At 44.5% G+C, this 24,640-nt stretch overlaps 1 protein-coding gene across 10 annotated transcripts in view; it reads left to right on the top strand.

Annotated features, from left to right (window-relative positions):
• Positions 1–24,640, top strand: part of TRERF1 (transcriptional regulating factor 1) — a 135,583-nt gene that overhangs the window by 94,201 nt on the left and 16,742 nt on the right. For 4 of the 10 annotated variants that reach the window (XM_070734518.1, XM_070734519.1, XM_070734520.1 and 1 more), the window contains exons 4-8: positions 10,408–10,561; positions 11,784–12,020; positions 16,161–16,527; positions 18,234–18,300; positions 19,675–19,814. In XM_070734518.1, the coding sequence (XP_070590619.1) occupies positions 10,408–10,561; positions 11,784–12,020; positions 16,161–16,527; positions 18,234–18,300; positions 19,675–19,814 (965 nt within the window). Of the gene's footprint in view, positions 1–10,407; positions 10,562–11,783; positions 12,021–14,257; positions 14,303–16,160; positions 16,528–18,233; positions 18,301–19,674; positions 19,815–24,640 lie in introns of all 10 variants that reach the window. The other 6 variants (XM_070734514.1, XM_070734515.1, XM_070734516.1 and 3 more) reach the window with 5 other exon arrangements.

Genomic DNA, 24,640 nt, shown 5'->3' with positions numbered 1-24,640 from the left:
TTGTGATTAATTACTGATGTCTTCTAAAAATCCAAAATAGCATACAAATATAATCAACTATCTTGTCAGCAATTCTTTATACTGCTGTTTTGATATATTGCCATAATTTGGTGGCCATTATATCACTCTGTAGTAGAAGACCATATGACAGTGAAGGAACCTTAGTTGTTAAAAGTTTAAAACTTAACCCGTAGGCAGGTGAGTTCGGTTTGTTCTATATCTAATCATTTAACTATTCGACTGAGCCATCTAAAGATCATAAAATGATTTTAGATTCAGGAGGGAAATTCCATTTATCTCCAGTCATCTTAGTCAAGATCGTTCTTCCTCCCCTTTCTATTCTGAAGCTATGTCTTCAGCCTTTTCTTCCAACAGTAGAGACTGTATCATGGATAAGTGTGACAAACTTTGAGGGGCTTCAAGCAATACCATATGTGGAATTACAAGAGCCTTCTGAGGATGCTGTGGCACCACTAGAAAGGGTGATCCAATTTGTCAAGCTATAGTTTCATTTCTCCTTGAATGTTTTTTTTGAAATTAGAATTGAAGGCATGTTGTTCATATCTCATAGAAACATAGAAACATAGAAGACTGACGGCAGAAAAAGACCTCATGGTCCATCTAGTCTGCCCTTATACTATTTCCGGTATTTTATCTTACAATGGATATATGTTTATCCCAGGCATGTTTAAATTCAGTTACTGTGGATTTACCAACCACGTCTTCTGGAAGTTTGTTGCAAGGATCTACTACTCTTTCTGTGAAATAATATTTTCTCACATTGCTTTTGATCTTTCCCCCAACTAACTTAAGATTGTGTCCCCTTGTTCTTGTGTTCACTTTCCTATTAAAAACACTTCCCTCCTGAACCTTATTTAACCCTTTAACATATTTAAATGTTTCGATCATGTCCCCCCTTTTCCTTCTGTCCTCCAGACTATACAGATTGAGTTCATTAAGTCTTTCCTGATACGTTTTATGCTTAAGACCTTCCACCATTCTTGTAGCCCATCTTTGGACCCATTCAAACTTAAAATCTCAAACTTAAAAACTCCTCCCATATATCAAAATTGCACCAAATTGTACAGAAAAATTCAGTAGTATGGTTTAGGCTATTTGAGAGGAATGGTTTGTTATCTAGGAGACTGTGTTCCCCATAGTTATTTTTGGGGGCGGGGGGAGGGATCACATCACCTTGAAATTCAGCAGCAACATGCCCAGTACCAAGATGATGTAAGTAGAATTTGTATTTGGGCCACAGGAACTGTCATGTTTAGTTTGTTACTGAACATTTTTCAGATCACACATTATTTTTCTTTTAGAATTGCTAGCACTAGGGTTTGGTGCCTACAGTGTTTCTACAGAAGGCGATTTTCTCTTTCCTCCCAATTGAACTCAGCAGTTTTTTTTACAAAGTGATATCTCAATCTTCCCAAATTCAATGGTGTATGAAGGTAGAAGTTTGTTCTTCAAGCTTTTGGGTTGGTTTCTGGCCATTTTATTACCAGGCTAGGTAACCTCTAGTGGACTTTAGGGGATGTCAGTGCTCTGTTTATATGGGCTTTGTGTGGTCAGTGGGTCTTGTGATGGGGAAGTCACGTCAGGTGAGGGTCATGTCAGGAATTTCCTGCTGACGTGACCTCTCCTTCACAAGAGCCACTGACCACACGTAGCCTTACAAGCAGAATTAACACTGGCACTGACATCCAGAGGTGGTATTCAGCCAGTTCGTACCAGTTTGTGCGAACTGGTAGCAACCTGCAGATAGGCCTGCCCACCTGACCCAGCGCTATGCTGTCATATTTACCGTGTTTCCCTGAAAATAAGACCCTGTCTTATATTTTTTGAACCTTGAAATAACTGCGTGGCCTTATTGCGATGTGCTCAAAAGTCCGATTGGGCTTATCAGGGGATGTCTTATTTAGAGGGAACCAGGGTAGGCTCATTTTGTAACTGTGCGCATTGCGAACCCGTAGGGATGGTAAGTAAATACCACCTCTGCTGATGTCCCCTAAACTCTACTGAAGATGTTACCAAGCCTGATAGTGAAATGCACTGCTCAAAAAAATAAAGGAAACACTTAAACAACACAATATAACTCCAAGTAAATCAGACTTCTGTGAAATCAAACTGTCCATTTAGGAAGGAACACTGATTGACAATCAATTTCACATGCTGTTGTGCACATTCAACTTTGTACAGAACAAAGTATTCAATGAGAATATTTCATTCATTCAGTTCTAAGAAGCGTTATTTGAGTGTTCCCTTTATTTTTTTGAGCAGTATATTTGGAGAACAAACCTCCATCCTCATTCTACACCTCTGTTATAGATATTTGCCACTATCAATGGCGTATTCCTCAGGGTAGTCTCTTGCTGAAGTGTGCTTTCCCTAAAAAAAAAGTATGAAAAAGTTTTTTTTATACCTAGCCAGGTGCCTGCTTCTTAGATGGTGGTATCCCTTTTAAATTAGCAAAAAAAATATTTTTCCCTGTGGATATTTTTCCCCCTGCTTCTTTTTTATATATGCCTACCTGAAAAACAGGATGCTAGTTAGAAGTGCCATGGCCTTTGTCATTTCTCTAGCTGGCAAGAACACATGCCCTCTGTCTCTTCATAACTCATGGCTAGAACACCATGACCCAAAACATTTTCTATTGATGTGTGTTTATTTTACTAAAGAACAACAACTTTAGTACCTTTCCTCAAAATAAACCGGTTTGAGATATTTACCCTATGCTATGGGTTCCCATCAAAGAAACTTTTGTGGACAAACTAGTTCAGTGGATTGTGTTTCGTGATGCACTTCTGTCTGTCATATCCAGGAAATATAATTAAAGAAAAAAACCCAAGTTGTACCTATGCAAATGCACAAACTATTTGTGTTGCTCATGTATTTAAAAAACATACAGGAAAAAGCCTAACATAAAACATTATACACCACTAGTTAGTGTGGAATGTAATTGAGTCATTGCATAGAGCAAAGAATTAAAGAAAAAGTTTATTGCTAATTTAATGTTCAGATACAATCAATTGATTAAGCCCTTTATAAATAAAATATAATTTATCTGCATGTTTTTGAATTTAGAACTTACATTTTTATTATTTGCTTTTTGGTAAATAAGACTTACCAGTTGCTTCAAGGATTTGATTAAACGAACTTCCCTTTTTTTATTATGGTCATGACTTTTTCAAGTTACTTATCAGATCTTATTCTCCGTACTGAAGGAGCGGGTCCAGCAGTCACATGGGTTGCTCATGTCCAATCCGGTGGAACTGAGCCTAGTGTTAAAAAAGCTTGCCGGATCCGCCCCTTCCCCAGAATTCGCTCAGTTCGCATATCCTGCGGTTGTATTGTGATAGCTCGTTCAACATTCGTTCAACATTCTAACACCTTCCCTTCGATCTTTTTCTTCAAAAGTAGTAAGACTGTTTATCCTTATTTGCTTACTTGCACTATTAGCGCCAGCCGTTTGAGGCTCGGCTTTTTTTCTTTGGGAGAAGTTGCGGTTTCGTTTTCCCCCGGCTGTTTTGCCGTTTACGATCCCCGCTGCCGCTTGTGGATTCCTTTAATCCTTTGGCCTGGAGGTCTTGGTGCAAGTATTGATTCTTTGATAAAAATAAATCATTATTGTATTATTGTTAAAGGGCTTAAAAAATTCCTCCTGCGGAGTGAGACGCTTGTTCTAGTCTCCTGGACTTAGTCGATCGCTTCCCCTTTAAGAATTCTATTACGGAGCGATTTTTCGGCGCGAAGGCCTTCGCGCCCTTTTTAAATTTAGGCCTCTCGTGTTGGCCTCCTGCCAGCCGCGTAGGCCTCAGTCCACCGCGTGGATCCCGGAGTGGGCTTTGGGACGCTCAGGCTTAATTCTCCACCGGCTAAGCCTCCAACCAGAGTGCCTTGGTTTACTTAATTTAAGTTTAGGGAGGCTGGCCACGCTGGATTTGGGGACACGAACTCTGGGTTTGCCCAGATTGCCCTCAAGTCTCAGCAGCTCCGAGGCCTCGGAGCAGGATCCTTTCCTCTTGGGAAGTCTTTGAAATTCTTCTCCCTAATTATTCAGTTATTGGCTCAGCCTTGTCTTCTGTTAATTGTCAGACTATGGCTACTTTTCCCAAGAGAGGCACAACTAAAGGTCCCAGAGAGGCCAGGCCTACAGGCGATGAGATTACCAGTATCCCCCAGGCCTCGACCTCCTCTTCTTCTGGGGCCCGCCCCTCGACCAAGGTCACCAGGGCTGAGAAGAGAAGGGACCTAGCCCTACAAAGAATCCATGACAAATCAGCAAAGCGTTTGAAAGTACAGGCCCAAGTACTCAGTAGTCAAGACCCCCCAGAGGCTTCTAGTCTGCCTCCTTCTGGGGTCCCTGTATTATCTCTGGATGAGCCAAACCTAGACAGACCCCAGCCTAACCTATGGGGAATAGGTCCAGAGGAACCAGATATTATAGAAGATTCTCCCCAGCCAGGATCCTCCCAGGCCTTCAGGGATTCTTCTGCCATTCCTGCTAATATTTCTAGTTTACCTCCTGAATTCCAATCTATTTTTTCTGTGTTGTCCAAGGCCATTGATGCTAAACTCTCCACCATCAATGAGCTTCCCGTACCTCCTCCACCTCCTCGTCCCTCCCGCCCCTTGGGTTCTTCCCCAGCGGTTAGAGCTCCTATTCAGGATGATTCAGATTCTTCTCAGGACGAATATGAGGATATGGAGGAGGATGAGGACCCCTTTCAAGGCCTCTCAGATGATGAGGAATCCCAAATAAAGGTTCCTTCTCCAATTACTATTTTTCCTTCTCAATTGTTCAAATCTCTCCTCCTCAAAGCTAGAATTTCTACGGGATTGGCGGCCCAGGAGAAACAGGCCTCCACATCCACTGATCCCCCGGAGGAGAATTTACCTTACTTCACAGAGGAACAGGAGGATAACGAGGTAATTCCTATGCCTAAATTGTTTAAAGATGCCCTACTTAACCAGTGGGATTTCCCAGCCTCTGGGCTTAATCCCTCAACCAAGGACAGAAAATTGTATAAACTTTCCTCTTCCTATGAAGAGCTCCTATCCTTTCCTAAACCGGATGAACCTGTCAAGATTCTTCACTCGGCGGCTGCTGTGCCAGGCGAAGCAGAGGAAGTCCTCCGCCCAGAGGACAAGCGGATTGAACAAATGCTCAAAAGAGGATTCACCGCAGATTCCTGGGCCATTAAAAGTTCTGCAGCGGCTTCCTTTTTCTCCAGAGCCATGCTTCTGTGGCTTCGCCAACTTCAACAGCATATTCCTCCCGATGACTTGAGAGGTCAACAAGACTTCAACAAGGTCTTTGCAGCTGCCCAGTACGTGGCTGATGCCACGTTACAATCTACTAGATTTTCTGCTAAGTCCATCGCAGCCTCTACAACGGCAAGAAGACTCCTATGGATTCGCCCTTGGCAAGCGGGAGTACGCCAGAAGTGGCAGTTATCCCTGGGACCCTTAAAGCGCGACCTTCTTTTCGGTGATCTTCTGGATCCACTCCTCACGGAAACCACGGACAAGAAGAAAGTTTTGGGTCCAACCACCAAAAAGGCTGCCAAAACGCAGTCCTTTCGTCGCCCAGGGCGTCAGCAAGACCAAGCGGCTTCCTATCAGAGATCTCCAGGTCAGTATTCCCTCCGCTTTCGCCCCCAAGGTAGGAACTCCAGGGGCAGAGGTTTTCGCTTCCAAAGGAGAGCGTCCTCTAACAGGGCTTCAAAGAAACCTAGATGGTAATTTTTCCTCAATTCCCATAGGTGGTCGCCTAGCCCATTTCGCCTCTAATTGGCGTCTCACCTCCAAGGACCCCTGGGTCATTGACACTGTTCAAACAGGTCTTCTTTTAGAATTTATTTCTCCCCCCCCGAAACGTTTTATTTCCTGCCCTTCTCCCAGGTCCTCCTCAGATTGTAACCGTATGGAGGAGGCCATTTCTCACTTATTGTCCATCAGAGCCATTCAACCGGTTCCCTCCGGTCAGAAGGGTCTAGGGTTTTATTCCATCCTATTTATGGTTCCAAAATCCTCCGGAGGTTGGAGAGCTATTTTGGATTTAAAGAAGCTGAACCTATTCATCAAATATAGGAAGTTTAAGATGCACTCCTTATCATCTATTTTGGCCGCCATCCACACGGGAGACTTCATGGCCTCTTTAGACCTCACTGAGGCTTACCTCCACATTCCTATAGCCAAATGCCACAGAAAATTTTTACGTTTCTCCTTTCAAGGCAGGCATTTCCAGTATAGGGCGATGCCATTTGGCCTTTCCTCGGCCCCTCGGGTCTTTACAAAGCTCTTGGGGTCCCTGGCGGCCTATATCCGGGCGTCTCCCATTCACATTTTATGTTATCTTGATGATATTTTGATTCATGGGAACTCCCTAGAGAAAGTGAAAACAGACCTTTCTATCACCATGTCAGTCCTTCAGGACCATGGATTTTCCATCAACTTTGATAAAAGTCATCTCCAACCTTCCACTTCCATCTTACACCTGGGTTCCATTATTAATTCAGAATCCTCCCAGGTTTTTCTCTCTCCTGAGAGAAAATTCAGTATAGGGGAGTTAATTTCTTGCATTTTATCTAAACCTTCAGTATCCATAGTAACCCTATCTTCCCTCTTGGGGAAGATGGTGTCATGCATAGGCATCATTCCCTGGGCTCGCCTTCATGCTAGGGAACTTCAGTGGCTCCTATTACCCTTTCAGAGATCGGGGCACAGCAACTCAAATCGTCGCATTGTCATCCCACCAATTGTTCGCAGATCCTTCAAGTGGTGGAAGTCTCCGGCCATGGACAAAGGATCCCCGTTCAGGTGCCCGGATCAATTTGTCATCACCACAGATGCCAGTCTATCGGGATGGGGCGCCCACGCCCAGGGGATGATAGCCCAGGGCACGTGGTCCCCGGAGGAAGCTTCCAAGCCAATCAATTGGCTAGAGTTAAGAGCCGTATCCCTGGCTCTGAAGCATTTCTCTCCTCGCATTCCCAACCGGCACGTTCTCATTCTCACCGACAACATTGCCACAAAAAGCCATATCTGCAGACAGGGGGGCACGAGATCCAAGGCTCTCATGAGGGAGGCCCTCAAGTTAGGCCTTTGGGCGGAAAAACATCTTCGGTCGCTCCTAGCCGACCACATCTCGGGGAGCCTCAACGTCCAGGCGGATTGGCTATCTCGAGCAACGATAGACCCAGGAGAGTGGAACCTCCATCAAGACCTGTTCCATCAAATCAGCCTCAGATTCGGCCTACCAATCCTGGATCTCTTCGCGACCAATGCGAACGCCCAGCTCCCTCGCTTCTTTTCCAGATTTCCATCCCCGGGAGCGGAAGCAATCAATGCCCTCCGGAGCCCATGGCCTCCAGGCCTACTTTACGCATTCCCTCCAATTCCAATTCTCCCGGACGTGATTCACAAGGTCCTCACCGAGAGGGCCCGAGTAATCTTAATCGCCCCTCATTGGCCCCGCCGGCCCTGGTTCGCGGATCTCCAACAGCTGTCCGTCCAGGACCCTTGGCGACTCCCCGTTTCGGGGGATATGCTGCGGCAGGGGGCCTCATTCCATCCAGACCCGGAGTGGTTCCACCTCACCGCCTGGCTGTTATCAGGAGAGACTTAGAACTGCGTGGTCACGACCCCGATACAGTGGAGGTCATTTTAAAGGCCAGAAGGGGTTCGACCAATCGAATCTACGACCACACGTGGTCCAAGTTTCACCAGTGGTGTCTACAGGAAGGCCTATCTCCCCTGTGCATTCCCATACACAGAATCATTTCCTTCCTTATGCAAGGTTTCCATAAAGGACTTTCCACCAGCACCCTCCGGCGTCATCTGGCAGCCATTTCATCTGTCCTAGGGGGCCCCCGCAGACAGCCTCTCCGATCCTTCCCAGAAGTTCAGGAATTCCTCAAGGGCATAGCCAACCTCAGACCTTCCAAGGTCCACAGGTATCCATCCTGGGATTTGCCACGGGTTCTCCATTCCCTCACGCAGGCACCATACGAACCCCTAAAATCGGCGTCCCTCAGGTACCTATCCTTTAAGGTAGCATTCCTGGTGGCTATTACCTCTGCCCGACGCATTTCGGAGCTGGCTGCCCTCTCAATCAGGCAGGACCTTTGTCAATTTCATCAGGACAAGGTAGTCTTGCGACTGGACCCCACCTTCTTACCCAAGGTCAGTTCCATGTTCCACAGAACTCAGGATATTGTTCTACCTTCCTTCTGCCTCCAACGAGACCATCCCTTGGCAATTAGATGGCACACCCTGGATCTCATTAGAGCGCTGAGAATCTATATCCAACGCACAGGACCTTTTCGGAGGTCAGAAGCACTTTTTATAGCCTATCACCCCAGAGTCATGGGTGCCAAAGTGTCTTCTACAGTAATAGGCCGTTGGAGCAGAGGGACTATATCTAAAGCCTATGAGTCGGCCTCCCTCTCAATTCCAAGGAACATCACAGCGCATTCCACCAGGAGCGCAGCCACCTCGGCCGCTTGGGCGACTCAAGCCCCGTTGGAGGAGGTCTGCAAAGCAGCCACTTGGGCCTCGCCAAATTCCTTCATCAGGCACTACAAGATTGATTCTTACGCTTCAGCGGACGCTGCCTTCGGCAGAAGGGTACTCCAATCCGTTATCTCTCACGATAGCAATTTAATCCCACCCTAGGGACCATCTATTGGGTATGTCCCATGTGACTGCTGGACCCGCTCCTTCAGTACGGAGAATAGGCGTTGATTGCTTACCTGAACGCCTCTTCTCGTACGGTGAGCGGGTACAGCAGTCACTTCCCGCCCTTGTATGTGTCTTCTTTATCTTCCTATAACCTTTCTTCCTCTAACAATAAGAGTTGAACACTACAGAGCTTCACAGCTGAGCCTAGTCTATGGATTCGCGAATTCTGGGGAAGGGGCGGATCCGGCAAGCTTTTTTAACACTAGGCTCAGTTCCACCGGATTGGACATGAGCAACCCATGTGACTGCTGTACCCGCTCACCGTACGAGAAGAGGCGTTCAGGTAAGCAATCAACGCCTATTTTCTCATTACATAATCAGTGTAATCAGTAAAAGTGTTTCATCCTTGACCTTGAGTAATTAACTTATCAATGTTACCACGTTTAACAAATCAAATCTTGCCTGTTGTTCAAAAGAAAAATAAAGCTGGACAACAGCAGAAAATTCAAATCATTACAAATTAATTTAAATATTTTGTTATACAAACAAGTAATTAAAACGATGCTTTCCATTCATTTTCTTTTCCATACACAGAACCAAGATTGTTATATTATTTCAGTTATTACAGCACTATTTTCTATTTCCTTTTTAAATATCCATATGTACAACATTTAAACTCTACAGTATTTTTGCCATGTGTGAATATTGCCTGTTTTGAGTGTGATCACAATGTTAACATTCCACTGGCACATTCTTACAGCCTTTAGTATCCAAGTGCTGATTCTTACTAAGATTAACATAAAGGCATAAATTCATAACTGCGTTTAAATATAACATAAAGCTTTTTCAATACCTGTTGTATTTAAAACATGCTTAAAACCTGGTTTTAATCATTATTTGTTATACTTCAGTTGCATTTAGATGCATTTGATTAAAATGGTTTCTCATAAAGCCTTAATTAATACACAAGTGCATGGCTAGTATAGGCCCTGACATCAAGTATACCACTTGTCATGGATGCCAACATATTGAAATAAATGACTGCATTATCAAAATATATATATGAGGCTTCCACCTGGCAATCAAATCTGCCACATCTAGTTTTACAAAGGCTTTTACATCTGCAGCAAGTGTTGATGACTGAAAGATGGGACAGTGGTAGTTCATCAAATGGACCACTGATTAATACACGAGGAGGGTTCCTATATTTTAAATATGACCCTGTATATAATTACTCCAGTATCTCTCTTAGTTCTCAAGGATAAAACTTTAACCTTGTTGTGTCTTCTCTGCATTTTGAGAACGCTGCTCTGAATATTTACCCTGCTATTCTGTAGATTTTTATACTAGTACTCCTTATAAATTTAAGTCCTGCTTGTGTATTCATTTACCTTAACTTTGGTTTTATTGACTTTTCAGCAAAGGCAGTAGTACATTTCCGCAGAAGTGAAACTTGATTTTAATAGTTACTGAGCCCTTCCAGAAAACATCTCCAACTGTTTTAGTATAATATGTGACAGCAAGAACTGTAAGAATTAGGGGGTGGCTGAATTAATTGTGACTATTTTGTTTGGGTGTTTTATTGGATTCAATCATTTGATCATGCTGAGGTTTCAGAGTTGTCTATCCCCCTTGAACTGTTATATGTATATTAATTAGAATGTATTTAGAAGCTTTCTTTCTAAAACAGCAAATTTTGTCCTCTGTCTCTTGTAACAGCAATGCTTGTGATAAAGAAGCATACATTGAAAGATCTGAACCAAAGAGCAAACTGACGTGCTCTGTCTGTCTCAAAGAGTTTAAAAGTTTACCAGCCCTAAATGGTCACATGCGATCTCATGGAGGGATACGGGCATCTCCTATCTTCAGACAGGTATCAATGTTTGCATATTTCTTTTTGATTATTTGGCCTTACCCTTTTCTAAAATTTGCTGCTTGCTTAACTATGTCTTTTGTTTAAAAAAAAATATTGTGGAGCTTGCTATTGTCCAAAAAAAAAAGTCTTTCCAGCTTTGCTTCCAAGTGTATTAATTCTCCATTGTTATTCATGTATTAGCTAGCGTTATATATAAGAAAAGAACTACATCTGAGCATAGGCTTTGACTGACCTCCACTTGAACAGAGTTCCTCACTGAATATCCTTAAAAAAACCTCTATTGTTTGAACAGTTTTAAGTTCAATAAACTTTTCAATACAACTATATATTTTTTCTGTTACTTTCTGTCCAGTTGTCTTGTGTTATACAGTGGTACCTCATCATATGAACTTAATTGGTTCCAGGAGGAGGTTCGTAAGGTGAAAAGTTCGTAAGATGAAACAATGTTTCCCATAGGAATCAATGTAAAAGCAAATAATGTGTGCAAATCCTTCAGGAAAATCCCAAACTTTAGAAGGGAGGCGAACAGAGGGCAGGGAGGAGCAGCTAAAGGGGGCGGGTGGAAGAAGCAAGGCTAGGCTAAGGGGTGAGTGGGAAGGAAGAAAGGCAAGGGGGGGCGCCTCTCCCTTTTCTTTCCTCAAAAGACACCGTTTCAGTGCCTTTGCAAGCACCTTGTTCTCTGCAAAATCTTTCCTCCCCCAAGCTGCCCCTCCCTTTTCTTTCTTCAAAAGACACCCTTTCAGTGCCTTTGCAAGCACGTTGTTCTCTGCAAAATCTTTCCTACTCCAAGCAGCCCTTCCCTTTTCTTTCTTCAAAAAAGGGGAAAAAAAGAAACCCCTTCATCCAGCAGCAGCTGCTTGGGTTCGTAAGGTGAAAATAGTTCGGAAGAAGAAGCAAAAAAATCTTAAACACTGGGTTCGTATCTTGAAAAGTTCGTTAGAAGAGGCGTTCGTAAGATGAGGTACCACTGTACTTGTGAACATGGGTTTCCAGTGAGGATGTCTTTTGTAACGGAGGAGTCACGTTAAATCTTTCGCAGCAACAATACTTGAGGCTAATTCATTCATTCCAAGGTAGCAGGAACTTAAACTTTGGTCCCTAATAATAGTCCTTTTAAAACGCCCTAAAATCCCCCAATGTTCACGCTGCGTATGAGTGTTCTAGTGATGACCAGGCATTTGAAGTTGTGGGTGAAAGCTTTTAACAATTGTCTGTGCAGGAGGATGGGGAGAACCAGCAGCACCAGCAGGAAGAGCTGCCCTCTGAAGTGGATAGCTTTGCACCTATCGTCATGCCTGTGTCTGTCCCTGTAAAGGTTCTGTCGCCCGAGCAGGCCAGAGATGGCTGTGCCCTGGTCAGAGACAAGCCTGTCTCAGATGATGAGATGCCTGTCCTTGTGAGGATGATCTGTTCTCCAGCACATTCCCCTAACGCCATCAGCCCGTGTGCCTCTTCTGTGAGTGTTCTCTTCTTGCCGCTAACTGTGCCGTAAGAGCCTAATAAATCCCTTTGCGTTACCATCAGCGCTTTGAGGACTTTCCCAGTCATTTCAAAGCCAGCGTTTAATTACTCCTCTATAATGGTCCAAATTGTTCAAAGCAGCAAACACAATAGAAAACAACAAAGGGATTTGTTATCTTTAATGTTCTTTGTGCTGGCTTGTTTTACTGTTGCAGCTGGCTGGGAGCCAGTTTGTTTTCTTGTTTAAAATGGTCTAACTTGTGTGTTTGTGTGCATGCTTTGTGTGCCCATGCATTTTGCCAGAGATTGTTCCCAGAGAATAAGCATTGTAAAAGGCTTGAGACTGATGCTTTCTTTTCCTCAGATAAGCATCACTTTTTCTTCCATGCAATTATAACTGTCTGCTGTCTTAAGTGTAAAATTTGTTGTCATGTAGCATGTAAGTCCCGGAGTTGCTACTAAAGCTGGTGAAACTTAAGCAGCCTTGACTTCTGCCTTGGATCTCTCATGCCAGTCAGCTGTCAGTTTAGATTTTCCAGTTGGGTCTTCTGAAAGATTATGGAAAACTCATATTAATAACTGCCCATGAAGGGCTTATCTTTACTGGTAGAGATCGTCTTGTGCATGGACTTTGTTCTGATAGCTTGGTTCTGATACCACACATGTTTATCCAGAATTACATCATTTGTTCTAGCTTTAAGCATAGATTTGTTCTAGAAAACAGTACACTTTTATAGAATCCAGAGGAACAATTACCGTATTTTTCTGAATATAAGACACACCTTTTTCCTCCCTAAAAGAGGCTGAAAGAGGCTGCATCTTATGCTCTGAATGCAGCTTTTTTTTAAAAGCTTTTTTCCCCCAGCCCTAACTAGATGCTAACAATCTTCCGAGCTCTTATCTTGCAGGTTCTTTCATTGTTACTGTCTGAAAAGAATGTTTTCCAAGCTCTAAGTCTTTGCAGAGATTTTTTCATTACTCTAACTTGCTCAAAGTAAGTTTCTTTCCAGCCCTAACCAGGTGCTAACAATGTTTCCAGCTCTTACCGGTTTGCAAGATCTTTCATTGTTACTCTCTGCTAAGAATGTTTTCCAAGCCCTAAGTCTTTGCAGGGTTTTTTTTCCATTGCTCTAACTTGCTCCAAGTGTTTCTTTCCAGCTCCAACCAGGTGCTAACAATGTTCCCAGCTCTTACTGGCTTGCAAGCTCTTTCATTGTTACTCTCTCCAAATAAGGTTTTTTTAAGCCCCAACCAGGGGATAAAATAATGTGCTGAAACTGACCAGACTAAGGATGTTAACCAGATGAATATCTGGTAAGCAGATTTGTTTCCCTATTTTCCTTCCCAAAAACTAAAGTGCGTCTAATACTTCGGTACATCTTATACTCCGAAAAATACGGTAAATAACCTCACAGAAGCAGAAAGAATAATGCATGAATTTGTCTACCCCTGGGCTTTTTTCCCCATTATTCCTCTTTGGGAAACTGGTGCTACATAACCAGCTTTTGGGGAAGTGCAGTCTGTAATAGTAGGAGCAGACAGCAGATGATCTTTTAAAATCTCTACCCTTCAACCTAGGGAGAGTTTAACAGAACTGCAGTGCATTGGTGCTCTCCTTTTTTTGTTATTAAATTGAAGATCGGCTTCAGACAGTGGTTTGGAAAGAAATCTGTAAGGGGGTGGTCTTTTTGCATTACTGTACTTTTCTAAGCAAATAGGCATGTGGTCCAGGAAAGGACAGTTGTGGGGGATGATCCGAGAAGGAAACAGCAACCTCACAGTATTAGATTCCATTAGGCCAATGTCTGACTTCCTAATGCAGCTGCTTTCAAAATTGCAAGACAACTTTTAAACAGATTTTCTGGATCATTCTTTACTCAAATTACTATCGATCGTTATTTCTTGAAAATCAAATGGTGCCTTTGTCCAATTACGCTGTAAATTTGTTGTTTTATTTTTTATATGTAAAGCATTGTAAATAGAGTTTCACATCAACTAAAGAACAGGCAAAATATGAGCAATAGTAAAAAAAAAACCAATTACAAACCAATCAGCAAAATAAACAGGAAGCAAAATCTACAGCGCTTATTTTTAAAAAGTGACATAAATGTAAATACAGGAAGTTATGCATCAGTAAGAAAGGCCTGACTACTTTTAATAATGAAAGTTTATTACAAAACTAAAGCAGCGGATGAAGCTGTCCAAGTTTAATAATAGTTTTATATTTTTCAGGCTGTGCTGATGTGGCCAAAGAATGGATCCCAGGTCAGCAGAAAGGTCTCTGGTTTACCACAGTTTAAAGTTGGTGAATATATCTCACCAATTGAAAAATCCCTCCCTTTATATATCATGAACAAATTAGGACAGGATGGGATGAATGTTATTATATTTTATTTATTTATTATTGTATCCTGCCTTCTGCTTAGATAGGGAGTCACTCCTTATTTTGTCATTGTAACAGTAGTGGGTTGTTCTCAGTTCAGACCAATTTGCATGAGCTGGTGGCAGTAATTTGGCCCCGTTCGCCGAATCGGTGGTGATGGCCAGCTTGCCACACCCCTGAACCAGTTCCCCGGTTGCGCTGCTTGGAAGCGGCTGGCAATAAACCCTCTGTGCATGCGCAGAGGCTTTTGCGCATATGTAGAGGGTCAGTACCTGGATTTAACACGCACTTCCGAACTGGTAGAGAAGGGAAGAGAAACCCACCCCTGCTTTGCAATCTATGTGCTGGTTTGATCTGAGAGAAAGCGATTGCCTTAAATCATCCAGAGTGCTCCATAGCTAAGCAGGGATGTCGATTCCTAAACCAAATCATTAAAGGTTTTCATGGTGGATTCAGAAGATTAATAAGAGGGGCAGGGACTAAGGTGTAGCAGTGAATATAAATTAATGCTACATTTCTATAAATGCCTTCCTTCATAAATAGCAACTTAAGGAAGGATATTTAAAAGTTAAGCAGTCTAGTCTCCTGAGTCAGGAAATCTGTCAGCTGTAACTAGGGGGACCTTTGTACAGGTTCGCCTGGTGCACCAATTGCAACCCTACTTGGATCATGAGGTTCTTCTCATGGTCACGGTTAGGTTATCGCAACACACTCTACATGGGGCTACCCCGAAGAGTGTTCAGAAACTACAGCTGGTCCATAATGTAGCCACGCAAGCTGTTGGGGTACACCTAGGTGCACCCACCTAGGTACATCCAACTGTCCGCGAGATGCACTGGCTCCCAATCAGTCTCCGGGCACAATTCAAGGCGTTTGTCATTACCTTTAAAGCCCTACATGGCTTAGGGCCAGATTATCTTTGGGACTACTTTCTATAGCTCCCAGCAACCAATAAGCCCACAGAGTTGGTCTTCCCCAGGTCCTGTCAGCTAAACAATGTTGACTGGCGGGGCTGCGGGGGAGGGCCTTCTCTGTGGTAGCTCCGTCTCTCTAGAGCCGGAGCTATCTCCTGAGATACGTACCACGCCCACCCTGTTGGCCTTCCAGAAAGCTGTAAAGCCCTGGCTTTTTCAGCAGGCCTGGATCCAGCAGGCCTGGATCAGATGATACTTCATCAGGATCCAGCCATAAAAGATATGTATGGTCTTATTGTAGGTTTTTAATTGTTTTTAAATGATCTCCCTTTTTAGATGTCCGAATATTTTAGTACTGTATGTCTTGTTCTTCTTTGTTGTGAGCAGCCCAGAGTCCTTAGAGAGTTGGACGGTATACAAATGGCACTAACTAACTAACTAACTAACTAACTAACTAACTAACTAACTAACTAACTAAATAAATAAATAAATAAATAAATAAATAAATAAATAAATTTCATCATGAAGATAAAGCCATTCTTGAAGCTCTTTGTTCCCGTCATTGGTTTTCACTACAGTTCTGGCATTTAAAAATTCCCCTCCATCGAATGTTGAAATGTTGGCAGACTGTCATGAGAGGAAGTAATTTGGGAATTCCTCTGTAAATTTGATTCCCAATAGTAAAACAAGAGTAGCTGTATTGCTCAGAATGCAGCCCTTGTAAATTGCAAAATTCATTGTTTAATCCATGTTTTGATGTTTCACTGAAAAAATTGTATTGGGCTAACTGATGTTAGCTTACTATTAAAACAACAACTTTTGTATTTTGTATTTTCAGGAGCCCAATAGAAAGCATCACCAAAGTATCAACTCTGAAGAAAATATCAAATCTTTTCAAGACAAGAAAAAATACCGCCACAGACCCGAACCACTCTTTATTCCACCTCCTTCTTTCAATCTCAGTGTATCTCACTCAGGGGCTACTCTGTACCAAAGCCAACTTCGCTCTCCCCGGGTTTTAGGAGACCATGTAATTGACAGGACTCATAATCCTCCACCTTATACACCACCTCCCATGCTTAGCCCCATACGGCAAGGATCTGGACTTTTCAGCAGTGTTATCATATCTTCTCATGGTACATCTCATCCCCAGCTGCCCCTTACTCCCCTGACACCCACCCCCCGGATTCTTCTCGGTCAATCTAGTAAGTATGTTGTAGCGTAGTGTAGATGTTGCTGACATAAGAACTATCAGTATTGTTCATTTGTGAATGATAATAATGCAGGCTTAAATGGATTCTGCTTTCTACTTCTTGTAGTGTTCCTGCACATCTAGATATAATTATTTTGTTTCAGAATGGTTTCATTAAAAAGTGCAGAATCCATGTATGGTAATTTGGGATTTTACCTCTTAAATGTGGCTCAGAAATTCCAGTTACAGCAGTCCTTGTTCAGTGACCACAATTCAGTCATTAAGCAAAGTGGTTCCTCAGTGAAACAGTGACCGTGCTTATAATCTTATTTCAGCTTTGTTTTGTTTTGCTTTACAAACCTGTGAAGGTCATAAATGCAAGGGTAGATCATTAAGTTAATTTCTCATAATCTTGGACTTTCCATTTTTACTGGAATCAATTGATGCAAAGAACCAGTGTCCCTGAAACTAGCAAATTTGACAACATTGCTACGCCACATGGAAACATTTTTTAAAAACCTTATCACTGCAGATAACAAAAAAATTGCTTGCAGTCTTGAATAATTGTCTTGCTAGTGTAAAATAATATGGTCTTACAAAGAAATATAGCATGCAAGTATCTGTTAGTAATTGTTTTCTAAACAATGCGAAATGCATCTGTAAAGATACAATTAAATGAAAACACACACACAAGGTTTTACATGGTCTGTTTAAAAACATTGGTTTTTTTAGTGGTACTAGCTTTTCAGGGTGACCTTCCATACTCCAATCCCTTCCGGTTATGGAGGAGAGGTCACAGTATCCCTAGCCAGGCCTTGATTCAATATATTTGGAGGGCATTTGATTGACAAATACCTCATTAGAGCAGTTTTCTTACTACCTGACGATACTCTTTTCAAAACAGTGCTGAAAGGTCAACTGCATATAAATGCGTACTCTATTATTAGGGTGAGAAATACTCTTTATTTCTACCTTTGAAAAGTGTTCGGAAACTTCAGATCGTGCAGAACGCAGCCGCGAGAGCCATCGTGGGGCTTCCAAGATTCATCCATGTTTCCTCAACACTCCGTGACTTGCATTGGCTGCCGATCAGTTTCCGGTCACAATTCAAAGTGTTGGTCATGACCTTTAAAGCCCTACATGGCTTTGGACCAGACTACCTCCGGAACCGCCTGCTACCGCACGAATCCCAGCGACCGATAAGGTCCCACAGAGTTGGCCTTCTCTGGGTCCCGTCAACTAAACAATGTCGTTTGGCGGGCCCCAGGGGAAGAGCCTTCTCTGTGGCAGCCCCGGCCCTCTGGAACCAACTCCCCCTGGAGATTAGAATTGCCCCCACCTTCCCTGTCTTTCATAAACTACTCAAGACTCATTTATACCGCCAGGCATGGGGGAGTTGAGATATTCCTTCCCCCTCGGCCATTACAAGTTATGCATGGTATGTCTGTGTGTATGTTTGGTTTTATAATAAGGGTTTTTAGTTGTCTTATTATTGGATTGTCACATGCTATTTTTATCATTGTTGTTAGCCGCCCTGAGTCTACGGAGAGGGGCGGCATACAAATCCAATAAATAATAATAATAATAATAATTATTATTATTATTATTATTATTATTTAAATATAATGTTGTTTTCTGAAAGAAAAGAAGACAGACTTCAGAAAACTGGTTAGCGAGCAAAGACAAAAAGGAAACATTGTCGTATCATTTTTCTTGCAGATAGTATTGATGGAAATAGTGTTCCTGTGACCCCAAGACCGGGAGAGCAGACTATTCATATTGAACCGTAAGTTAGAGATGTAATATCCCACACAACACAAATTATATTGTTTGGGGGTTGACGGGGAGTGTGTGTTTGTTTGTGTGTGTGTATTTCTTTTAAAAATGGATCCAAATCATTCCTGTGACTCTGTCAAGTATTTGTGTATGCATCAAGAAGGCATCTTATCTTATTTTGTTTACGCTCCACTGGTTACATTGGTAGCTACTTTTAAATGGTTTTCAGAGCAACATATTTAAGTATTATAAAACTGCATTCCTGAACTAAACTATGAAGTATGACCTCAAATATCGTCTGTCAGTGGCATTTTGGGAAATGAAAGCTTAACAAGGCTCTGGGTCCTCATTTTACCAACCCTAGAAAGTTTGAAGATCCTTGAGCCTTGTCAGGATCAAACTCCTGGCAGTGGGCGGAGTCAGCCTGAAATACTGCACTCTAACCACTGTGCCACCAGAGCAGTTGGTTGTTCCAGAGGGCATATGCCATGGCAAAAAGCCTCATCTCTTAGGTCCTGTCAGATGGAACCCTTTTGCACATGAGACCTGCAATCCTGCCAGATTTAATGGGGCAGGTAAATGTAATCAAGGAAGAGATGGTCCTTCCAATTAGTCAGGGGTGTCAAACTCAACACCTGCGGGCCGGTGGTGCTTTTGCCAGTGAAATGGAGCTTGGGAGGGCCATGTAATGCTTCCCCCCCCCCCCCGGAGCTCCATTTTCACTGGCAGAGGGCTGCAGGCGTCTGTCACGATAATGGGCTGGTCACATCAAACACCCCCCCCCCCCCAAGATCAAACACAACTCTGATGTGGCCCTGAATGAAATCAAGTTTGACACCCCTGAAATATGGAAATATTGTTCATATTGTTCATTCATGATCAGAAGGTGATGTCCTTGACAGATTGTATTTTCCTGGCTCCTTTCCGGGTGGTTTTATTGGAGTCTTCAGAGAGGGGGGGCCATACAAATCTTAATTAATAATAATAATAATAATAATAATAATAATAATAATAATAATAATTTGTTTGGTCAGTCAGTCAGTCAGTCAGTCAAGTGCATACTGGTAGTATACAAAGATATAATAGTATTTATATATATGATACTACTGGTAGTAAGAGAGAAACATTAGGACAGGACTTCTTCTTCTTCTTCTTCTTCTTCTTCTTCTTCTTCTTCTTCTTCTTCTTCTTCTTCTTCTTCTTCTTCTTCCTTCTCCTCCTCCTCCTCCTCCTCCTTCTTCATTTGCTATTCCAGTGATATCTCCCCCCTGCCATTATTATCTTCCCAACTCCTTCTCTTTAGGCTTCTCTGAGGATAAGGGCTTAGGAAGGCTCTGCAGCAGATTTACATTATTAATGGTTTAAATATTTTTATTTCTTTGAGGTGTATCAACATTGGCTCAAGATTTCAGGCTGATATCCCTGAACTTAAAGATACAGCAATGGTGGAAAAGGATGATCACAAGGCAACTTTAGTTTGGAAACCATGGCCAGAACTGGAGGACAAAACCTTTGAAAAAAGAGGTACTACCTAAAATTTTGAGTGAATTTTTGTTTTGCTGTGTTTTAGGTCTATCACCACTCACCAAGATCAGCTTGGGTAGCTAATAGGGATTAATCCAAACGAATACAGTGGAACCCCGACATACGAGCAGCTCTACTTACGAGCTACTCGAGATACGAGCTGGGAGAGTAGAGAAATTTTTGTTCGACTCACGAGCTTCCATTCGGGATACGAGCCGAGAAGAGCCGGCCTGGCTTGCTTTGCTTCCGAGCTGATGCAGAGCCGAATAAAGCGTCACGCCCCTCTGACGCTTTTGGCGGCTTCCGAAGCGATGCTGGGCTCTTTTGCCGCCAAAAGCGTCAGGGGGGCGTGACGCTTTATTCGGCTCTGCATCAGCTCGGAAGCAAAGCAAGCCAGGCCGGCTCTTCTCAGTATCCAGCTCTTGGTGAGTCCTTGGCTTCTGCTGGGGGTGCAGAAGCGGGCGGGGGGGGGGGGGGGGGGCGGCAAAAAAAACGCCCGGACAAGCACTTGCTGCGAGGCGGGCGGGGGGGGGCAAAAAAACGCCCGGACAAGCACTTGCTGCGAGAGGCGGGCGGGGGGGGGCGGCAAAAAAAACGCCCGGACAAGCACTTGCTGCGAGAGGCGGGCGGGGGGAGGGGGCAAAAAAAACGCCCGGACAAGCACTTGCTGCGAGAGGCGGGCGGGGGGAGGGGGCAAAAAAAACGCCCGGACAAGCACTTGCTGCGAGGCGGGCGGGGGGGGCGGCAAAAAAAACGCCCGGACAAGCACTTGCTGCAAGGCGGGCGGGGGGGGGGGTGCAAAAAAAAACGCCCGGACAAGCACTTGCTGCAAGGCGGGCGGGGGGGTGGTGGCAAAAAAAAACGCCCGGACAAGCACTTGCTGCAAGGCGGGCGGGGGGGGGGGGGCGGCAAAAAAACCGGGGCACTTTCGCTGCGAGTGGCGGGAAAAAATAAGCAAGAAAAAATAAGCGGCTTTTCCGCTGCCTCCTAAAGTGGGGAAGTTCGCCAGGAGGCAGCAGAAAAGCCACGCGTGTCTTTTAAAACATCGGAGCCGGCATGGGGAGGCTCTCAATCAACCCCCGAGTCCGGGTTCGGGGCTCGGAGGCTGATTAAAAGCCTCCCCATGCCGGCTCCGATGTTTTAAAACACACGCGCGGCTTTTCCGCTGCCTCCTAAAGCGGGGAAGTTCGCCAGGAGGCAGCAGAAAAGCCGCGCGTGTGTTTTAAAACATCGGAGCCGGCATGGGGAGGCTCTCAATCAACCCCCGAGTCCGGGTTCGGGGCTCGGGGGCTGATTAAAAGCCTCCCCATGCCGGCTCCGATGTTTTAAAACACACGCGCGGCTTTTCCGCTGCCTCCTAAAGTGGGGAAGTTCGCCAGGAGGCAGCAGAAAAGCCGCGCGTGTGTTTTAAAACATCGGAGCCGGCATGGGGAGGCTCTCAATCAACCCCCGAGTCCGGGTTCGGGGCTCGGGGGCTGATTAAAAGCCTCCCCATGCCGGCTCCGATGTTTTAAAACACACGCGCGGCTTTTCCGCTGCCTCCTAAAGTGGGGAAGTTCGCCAGGAGGCAGCAGAAAAGCCGCGCGTGTGTTTTAAAACATCGGAGCCGGCATGGGGAGGCTCTCAATCAACCCCCGAGTCCGGGTTCGGGGCTCGGGGGCTGATTAAAAGCCTCCCCATGCCGGCTCCGATGTTTTAAAACACACGCGCGGCTTTTCCGCTGCCTCCTAAAGTGGGGAAGTTCGCCAGGAGGCAGCAGAAAAGCCGCGCGTGTGTTTTAAAACATCGGAGCCGGCATGGGGAGGCTCTCAATCAACCCCCGAGTCCGTTTCGGGGCTCGGGGGCTGATTAAAAGCCTCCCCATGCCGGCTCCGATGTTTTAAAACACACGCGCGGCTTTTCCGCTGCCTCCTAAAGTGGGGAAGTTCGCCAGGAGGCAGCAGAAAAGCCGCGCGTGTCTTTTAAAACATCGGAGCCGGCATGGGGAGGCTTTTAATCAGCCCCCGAGCCCCGAAACGGACTCGGGGGTTGATTGAGAGCCTCCCCATGCCGGCTCCGATGTTTTAAAACACACGCGCGGCTTTTCTGCTGCCTCCTGGCGAACTTCCCCGCTTCAGCCAACGTCTTTTCCCCTCAGCCCTCGGGCTTGCACGCATTAATCGCTTTTACATTGTTTCCTATGGGAAACAATGTTTCGACATACGAGCTGTTCGACGTGCGAGCCTCCTTCCGGAACCAATTAAACTCGTAAGTCGGGGTTCCACTGTAGTTTGAAATAAAAAAGTGAGTGTTTTCGGAATACTTGCTGCCTATTAGCTTTTAAAAATTAGATTTTCTTGATACTTCACTACAAAAACAAATCTATGTTCAGTAGATTCTCCTGTTAAAGAATGGGAGTAGATAACAGTTTACTCTGATCTTCTTCTACACTTATAATTTCTGGAGGTTAATGTCAGACACCAGAGGAGGAAAGAAAACCAAGGGAAAATTGTTTATTTATCCATTTACTTTAGAAGCAAGTCTCCACCAGATCCTTGGATATTTGGACCTAACACATAATGTAATATAAACATCTCCAGTTTACATTGAACCATGCGTTGTTTATGTAAATTCTTCATTGGGCTATCCTTATACCCCCCATTTTTTCTTTGTCAAAAGGCTCTATTCACTAAAACTAGTGAATACTAGCCACTATTCGCTAAAACTGGTGACTACCTCTATATCCTTCGCAATATTTTGTGATGGGAGTAAACCCTCATTTTCACAACATGCTGTTGTATACATGTTCATCAGAGAAATACCATAGGAATAAACAAGGAAAGAGTTTCAAAAAGAAAACCTCTTCCAGATGTCTTGAAGTGGTATAATCACAAAAGTGCTATTTTCCCCTTTAGCCTGTTTTAAGAACTGTCAGAAGAAAACAATAGACTTGCATTTTACCTTCTTTTTCATTTTAGTCTGAAAGTATTGGTTTCCTGATATATATATACAGTAGAACCCCGACTTACGAGACTAATTGGTTCCGGAAGGAGGCTCGTAAGTCAGAACGCTCGTATGACGAAACATTGTTTCCCATAGGAAACAATGTAAAGTCAATTAATCCGTGCAACAACAAAAAACCCCGCTGCCGCCGAACGCGGAAGTTAGCGTTCAGAGACAGCTGCAAAGCGGTGCGCGTGATTTAAAACGTCAGAGCCGGCCTGGGGGGCTCGGGGGGAAGCCCCCGAGCCCCCCAGGCTGGCTCTGACATTTTAAAACACGCGCGCTGCTTCGCAGCTGTCTGCTGAATCCGAACGCGGAAGTTAGCGTTCCGGATTCAGCAGAGAGCTGCGAAGCAGCGCGCGTGTTTTAAAACGTCAGAGCCGGCCTGGGGGGCTCGGGGGCTTCCCCCCGAGCCCCCCAGGCCGGCTCTGACGTTTTAAAACACGCGCACCGCTTTGCAGCTGTCTGCTGAATCCGAACGCGGAAGTTAGCGTTCCGGATTCAGCAGAGAGCTGCGAAGCAGCGCGCGTGTTTTAAAACGTCACAGCCGGCCTGGGGGGCTCGGGGGCTTCCCCCCGAGCCCCCCAGGTTGGCTGCCATGTTTTAAAACACGCACGCTGCTTCGCAGCTGTCTGCTGAATCCGAACGCGGAAGTTAGCGTTCCGGATTCAGCAGAGAGCTGTGAAGCAGCGCGCGTGTTTTAAAACGTCACAGCCGGCCTGGGGGGCTCGGGGGCTTCCCCCCGAGCCCCCCAGGCCGGCTGCCACGTTTTAAAACACGCGCGCTGCTTCGCAGCTGTCTGCTGAATCCGAACGCGGAAGTTAGCGTTCCGGATTCAGCAGAGAGCTGCGAAGCGGCGCGCGTGTTTTAAAAGGTTGCAGCCGGCCTGGGGGGCTTGCCAGCACCCCCCCAGCCCCCCAGGCCGGCTGCAACCTTTTAAAACACGCGGGATACGAGCGCCAAGGACCTGTCTCCTGAAGCCGAAAGCGGAAGTTAGTGTTCGGCTTCAGGAGACAGCTCCTTGGCGCTCGTATCCCGAATGTGAGCTCGGGAGGCGAACAAAAATGTCGCTCCCCTCCCAGCTCTTATCTCGAGTAGCTCGTAAGTAGAGCTGCTCGTATGTCGAGGTTCCACTGTATTCCTTTTTAAAAACTGATATACCACAGGACAATAGAATTCATAATTATACAGTAGCACATAGAAACATAGAATGCGTGGGGCTTTTTTTATTTGTGAGGTCTACATCCTTGCTTTAAAAAGATCATAAATGCTTCAGAAAGCTTCCAGGTCCCACTTTAGCCCTAAGAATATTTCTCTCTTCTCCTCTTGCCTTCATACCCAAATCTACTTCACCACCTCTGCATTTCTACCACGTATGCTTCCTCTGTTTATTATCTGATTTGGCTGATTTGTAGAGTGGCAATTAATTGCTTTCTTAAACTGGTACTTAATCTTAAAATCATACTATATAAGAAGAGAGCTGAAAATCATCAGTCCTCAGTGCAGGAAACCAACCCCATAACAACCCTGACAGGTGGCCATTCATCTTCTGTTTAAACACCTCCAACAAATAATCTTCATAATCTCACAAGGCAACGGGATTCATATCCAGCATAAGTTTGAAAGCTTGGAAGGCTAAACCTCTGGTCCTTGTGACCAACCCAGATTGGTTGTACAGTGTTCCCTCGACTTTCGCAGGCGATGCGTTCCGAGACCGCCCGCGAAAGTTGAATTTCCGTGAAGTAGAGACGCGGAAGTAAATACACCATTTTTGGCTATGGACAGTATCACAAGCCATCCCTTAATACTTTAAACTCCTAAAATTACCATTTCCCATTCCCTTA

Source organism: Erythrolamprus reginae, chromosome 1, assembly GCF_031021105.1.
Source record: "Erythrolamprus reginae isolate rEryReg1 chromosome 1, rEryReg1.hap1, whole genome shotgun sequence".
In the NCBI taxonomy this organism is placed as follows: Eukaryota; Metazoa; Chordata; class Lepidosauria; order Squamata; family Dipsadidae; genus Erythrolamprus; species Erythrolamprus reginae.
Note: the sequence above shows the minus strand (reverse complement) of the source record. Positions and strands in the feature narration are given on the sequence as shown.